The 6,000-nt window shown below is 52.4% G+C and overlaps 1 protein-coding gene across 1 annotated transcript in view; it reads right to left on the bottom strand.

Annotated features, from left to right (window-relative positions):
• Window positions 1-195: 195 nt before the first annotated feature.
• Window positions 196-6,000, bottom strand: part of LIMD1 (LIM domain containing 1) — a 68,940-nt gene continuing 63,135 nt past the window's right edge. Inside the window, exons 5-8 of the mRNA XM_040246786.1 lie at window positions 4,149-4,279; window positions 3,447-3,498; window positions 2,393-2,461; window positions 196-789 (exon numbers count right to left, since the gene is read on the bottom strand). Coding sequence (XP_040102720.1) covers window positions 652-789; window positions 2,393-2,461; window positions 3,447-3,498; window positions 4,149-4,279 — 390 coding nt within the window. The 3' untranslated portion in view covers window positions 196-651. The remainder of the gene's footprint in view (window positions 790-2,392; window positions 2,462-3,446; window positions 3,499-4,148; window positions 4,280-6,000) is intronic.

The raw sequence follows: 6,000 nt of genomic DNA, 5'->3' as shown, positions 1-6,000 counted from the left end.
GTGTGTGTTTGGGAGGGGGTGTGTGTCTGTGTGTGTTTGGGAGGGGGTGTGTGTCTGTGTGTGTGTGTTTGGGAGGGGGTGTGTGTCTGTGTGTGTGTTGGGGGGTGTGTGTCTGTGTTTGGGAGGTGGTGTATGTGTGCGTTTGGGAGGGGGGGTGTGTCTGTGTGTGTGTTTGGGAGGGGGTGTGTGTCTGTGTGTGTGTGTTTGGGAGGGGGTGTTTGGGTGCAGGTATTTCCCAAAGTGGAGGGAAAGGGCTGAACACACTGGCAGCTGAACTCTCTTCAGAGCATACGCTGAGTGCAAGTCTTTCCCTCTGAAGCATGAGCTCCTCCCGGAAGGACAGGAGGGTTCATTCAGTCGCCTTAATGAGATCTGTCACATGCCATGCGCTTGTGGGGCGTCTTCCTGAGTTGGCTGATGAGGGTGTGGCAGCAGAGAAAGGCACTTGGAAAATACACAGCCCCAGCCCGGCAGGGATCCCCTCCCTGGTTAAAGGAAAGGCGCCCCCTGCACTCACTCAAGAAATCCCCTGCTTCCCCTGCCTCCCCCGGCCCCAATCCCACCCCCCGCGGTGACTGGAATGAACTGGCGGACTTCTCAGGGTGCAGCCCTGGCTCCTCGTCTGGCCGTGAGGTCTGCAGGAGGCTCTGGCTAGAAGTGGTGCTGGCGAAGGGCTGCGGGCGAGGGGCCCTTCTCCAGCCTCTTGACGTGGCAGGAGTGGCAGAACAGGTGGTCCTCCAGGGGGTAGCATCGGTGACCGTCTTCATCATTGAGCTCCAGGCCGCAGTCCTGGAGTGAGGCAAAAACACGCAGTGGTGGGAAAACAAAAAGCAGACTGCAAGAGGTGCTGTACGGCTTCTGATTTCAGTACCTTTAGGCCGTGAAAGTCTGGCACCTTGTCTTATGACCCTGGATGTGTTCCAGTGTCTCCTGGTTTATAGTCTGTGGGAACTTGAATCCCGCTGTTGCGTGAAAATTGTATAAACCTTATGTTGAACTGGTTCATAGTGCTTTTCAGATCTACTCTATTTTTCTACTTTTCTGTCTATTCATTCTGTTAATTTTTGAGAGTTTGATACTGAAATTCCAACTAAAAACTCGTGATTTATCTACTTAAAAGTTGTAATATATAGTGGAACTATGTGTAACTTTGGTCTGTATTTTCCACGTCTCCTGCAAATGTCTTATCATACTTTCATAATTAAACAGATTGCAGGAGTGACAGGAAGGCGACACACAGACCCAGACACCAGCAGAGGGCGCTGCCTCACTCTGGGCAGAAAACGCCAGCGCAGAGACGCAGCTCCAGCGTGCCCACGGAGGGCCTGCAGTGTGCTGTTCAACACCTGAACCACTGGCTGCAGGAAGCTCTCCAGCAGTGGCAACGGTGCTGCTCAGAAATGAGATGTCACAGCAGTGCCAACACACACCAGATTTCCAAAACTTAGCATGGGAAAAGGATACAGAATAGCTCAGGAAGAATCCTTTACCTAGACTGCGCTTCCATCAGTCACATGTTGGATATATCAGTTCAGTTCAGTCGCTCAGTCGTGTCCGACTCTTTGAGACTTGAATAAAAGCGCAGTCCAGCAAGTGCCTCAACGTTTTTCTCCAGCACCTGGGGTACCACTGACAGTGACTCCCACCTATTTCTTCAGTGTTGGCAGTGGGGTCAAGCGGTATGTCCCCCACACTTGCTGTTCTCCCTACCCATAGCGTCACAGAATAAATCACTCCTTCTGTGGGTGAGTCCACTTAATTCTAGCTGAAACTCCACGGGCACTTTCATCATTTGAGTCCTTCACAACCCCCGGCTCCCGACAGTGAGGGGGCACCAGTGACTCCTTCAGCCTGGGGAGTGGCAGCAGAGAAGGGACCGACCGGGTCTGCCTGGCCTCACACCAACCAGGGACATGCCTGTTTGCACGTGTGGCCTGGCAGCGGGGTGGGGAGGGCTTCTTCATGATTTTCAGGGCTCAGTTGAAGAAAGGGGCTCCTGGCAGACAGAACAGCCCACAAGCTGAAGGAAGGGAGTCTTCCCCCAAAGGACACACCTGCCTGACAATCTGGCCCCCAAAAAGGATCTGAAACCCACACTTCCCGCCACCCCCTCCCTCAACTGTGCAGCTTCAGGGAGAGCAGCCGTGACCAGTACAGGACTCGGTGGTTACAAAGGTGGAGAAAATAGTAAAAAGACTGTCACACCCAAATATCTGCATCTTTTGCAACCTCTGCCCCCCCCCCACCAAATCAGGCTTCACCCCGCTTCTTCCATCAGCTCTGGGACACAGCTCCTGGCCCGCATCTTGCCCCCGTCAACCCAGGATGCTTCCTTCTCGGACTTCTACGATGCGTTCTGAGGGCCCTCTAGGGCAGGAAGGGGCCCGCCTACCTCACAGTGGTAACACTCCACATGGTAGTCTCTGTCCATGGACACGACGCGGATGGTCTCATCTGAACCCTAGACCGAAGGAGAGCAAGAGCCTGAGGCTAGCTGGGGCCATCGGGCTCTGCTGCCGGGGGCTGGGGGAGGGCCTGGGGCAGCAAGACAGTGGCCTTAGGAGAAGAGCACGAATCAGCCGCGGATGCTAACGGCGGCAGGAAAAAGGACACAATTAGGGGATGAGGGCAAGGGAAAGTGATGTAGGTCTACCATCTGGAACGCTGGAGTCAACAGTGAAAAGACCACCTATGTGGTTTTGTTCATCTCTCCTCGTCTAATCTGGAAGCTAGTATCGAGTCAAAGAATCCTCTGCAGGGACTTCCCCACATGTCCACTGCAGGGGACATGGGTTCAATCCCTGGTTGGGGAACGAAGATCTCACATGCTGTGTGGTATGGCAAAAAAAAAGATAAGTTTTTTTTAAGAAATTGACCCAATTACAGGGATAGATAGGGTAGAAGAAGGGCACCAGGCTCAGGAAGGCAGCTAATGAGAAAGAGGCTTCTTGGTGTGGACACCACTGTCTCAGAGCTGAGATTTTAGAAGAATTTTTAAACAGGTATAAGAACAGGGCTTCCCAGGTAGCTCAGCTGATAAAGAAACCACCTGCAATGCAGGAGACCCTGGCTCAATTCTTGGGTCAGGAAGTTCCCATGGAGAAGAGATAGGCTCCCCACTCCAGCATTCTTGGTGGACCCACACCAGCTTCCCTGGTGGCTCAGACGGTAAAGAATCTGCCTGCAATGCAGGAGATCTGGGTTCGATCCCTGGGTTGAAAAGATCCCCTGGGGAAGGGCATGGCAACCCAAACCAGTATTCTGGCCTGGAGAATCCCCATGGGCAGAGGAGCCTGGCGGGATACAGCCCACGGGGTTGCAAAGAGTTGGACACGACTCAAGTGACTAAGCACAGCATAGCATAAGAACGGGATGCAGATCTTGTAAATGACCCAGGGAGATATGTCTTGGAAAACCCCAGGAGCAGAGCTGAGAAAGCATCTTACCTCAGGAGGAAGGATGGGAAGGCCGCAGGCTGCACACTTGGGGGCCAATACCCTGTGGGGAGAAGCAGAGGGCAGTTGGCTCTCCCCACCTCCCGCCCGTCACCCGTCACATGAACCCCTTTATGAAGACGGGCCTGGCACACTCTTGGGACTATTGCTTTGGGCTTGTCCCCCAGTGGTAACAAGCGCACGTGGCCCCCTCACTCCACTGGGGGTGGAGCCTGACCTGTCTGTTTAGGCCCCTCACGGTGCCTGGTGAAGCCTCAGGCAAACTGGGGCTGTGGAGGCCAGCCCTGAATCAGTGCCTGTTGAAGTCTGGTAAGGCTGGAGCCACAGAGCTTGGCAGACTCCTCTAGCGGCCTAGCCAGGAATCCGATTATAGGTTTTTTTGGTCCTGTTTTCCCTGTAAACATAACTCTTTAACCAGTTCCTGTCCGAATCAGCATCCACTGATCCTGAGACCCGGTCTCAGTTCAGTTCAGTCCAGTCGCTCAGTCGTGTCCGACTCTTTGCGACCCCACGAATCGCAGCACGCCAGGCCTCCCTGTCCACCCCTCCAAACCACTGCACGTTGGCTGCACTGTGGACAGCGGTGCAAACAGCCTGCAGACACGCCTCCTCGGGTCCCCCCCCCCTCCACTCTGCAGGGCTGCAGCCAGCGTGGCTGGCACGAGCGGCTCTTCCCACCCCGTCCCTCCTTACTTGTGGTAATCCCGGACACAGTAGATCTTGTTCTCTGAGTCCACGGTGAAGGGCACCCCGTCCAAACACTCATTACAGATGACGCAGCGGAAGCAGCCAGGGTGGTAGGACTTCCCCAGGGCCTGCAGGATCTGGGGGTGCAAAAGCAAGAGGCCAGGACTCAGCAGGGATTATAGGGAAGGAAGGGAGAGACACATCAGACCAAGGGACCATATGGGAAACTGTCACCCTCAAACCAGTCCACCCTAAAGGAAATCAACCCTGAATACTCATTAGAAGGACTGACGCTGAAGCCGAAGCTCCAATACTTTGGCCACCTGATGGGAAGAACTGACTCACTGGAAAAGACCCTGATGCTGGGAAAGACTGAAGGCAAAGAAGAAGGTGGTGGCAAAGGATGAGATGGTTAGATAGCATCCCCGATATAATGGACATAAATTTAAGCAAACTCCAGGAGATAGAGGAGGACAGAGGAGGCTGGTGTGCTGCAGTCCGTGGGGTTGAAAAGAGTAGGATGCGACTTGGCAGCTGAACAACACTCTCATCCCAGTTTCACTTGTGGTTAAGACTTCACTTTCCAATGCAAGGGGTGTGGGTTCAATCCCTGGCTGGGGAGCTAGGATCCCACATGCCTCCAGGCCAGAAAACCAAAACACAAAACATAAAATGGAAGCCATATTGCAACGAATTTCATAAAGACTTAAAAATGGTCCACATCAAAACAATTCTTAAAAAAAAAAAAGATGGGGCAGGAAAGGCTAAGCAAGTTACAGGCATAAACAGGAAGAAACCAAACAGGATCCTTCTCCAGCACTTATAAATCTCCAGGAGGGAGGGTTCTCTATCAAAAACCATGATTCTCTGTATGAAATGATGCAAAGCAGGCCATGAAAAGACCCACCCCAGATTTGGAAAGCAGCAAATACACGGAAAGACGAAAGTTAACTCCATAAGGAAACAGCAGAGCTCAGGAAAAAAACCTCTTAACTTCTCCCTCCTGGGTGCCCCTTCTAAGCAGCTTAGTCTCTGCAGCCGTTATAATCCAGAAGCCGTGACTCTTATCTCAAATCCAAGTGTAAGTAAAGTGAAAGTGAAGTCGTGTCCGACTCTTTGCGACCCCATGGACTGTAGCCTACCAGGCTCCTCCGTCCATGGGATTCTCCAGGCAAGAGTACTGGAGTGGGTTGCCATTTCCTTCTCCAGAGGATCTTCCTGACCCAGGGATTGAACCCAGGTGTCCCTCATTGCAGGCAGACGCTTTAACCTCTGAGCTAACAGAGAAGACTAAGTGTAACTAAAGCCTCTGTTGCTGCTGCTTTTAAACACAGCCAGGAGAAAGCCCCAGGCACCTTCTTCCCCTAAGCATCATTTGATCTGGATGTGGTTGATACCTGGGACTGTTAGAGGCCATCCTGAAACCAGGACAGAGCCTAGACGTGGAAGGTGGGAGAGAAATGATGAGTGATGGAGGTGAGTCACCAAATTAACTCACCACTGAACGGCCTACCCCTCCCCCCCAGCTTCTTAGGTGAGATAAAACATTTTTCCTGTTAAGTTCAGTGGTTCTCAAAGTTTTGCCTCTGGACCTGCAACATCAGCATCTTTGGGGAACTTAATTAAAATGCACTTTCTTGGGCCCTGCCCCAGCAGTGGGTGTTTTAATATAGTGGTTCTGACACAGGTGAAAATTTGGTAACTACCAGCTTCTCAAACTTGAGGTGAATTTCTGTGATTTGCAGCTCAAAGTACCTCCAATAATTCAGCAGCAGATTCGTTTCTGGGATTACCTGCACCATGACACTCAGTACAAACAACTGTGGAATCAACGCCAGCGAGCCGGAACCAAAATGTG

This window comes from Oryx dammah, unplaced genomic scaffold (genome assembly GCF_014754425.2).
Source record: "Oryx dammah isolate SB20612 unplaced genomic scaffold, SCBI_Odam_1.1 HiC_scaffold_9, whole genome shotgun sequence".
Classification (NCBI taxonomy): Eukaryota; Metazoa; Chordata; class Mammalia; order Artiodactyla; family Bovidae; genus Oryx; species Oryx dammah.
Note: the sequence above shows the minus strand (reverse complement) of the source record. Positions and strands in the feature narration are given on the sequence as shown.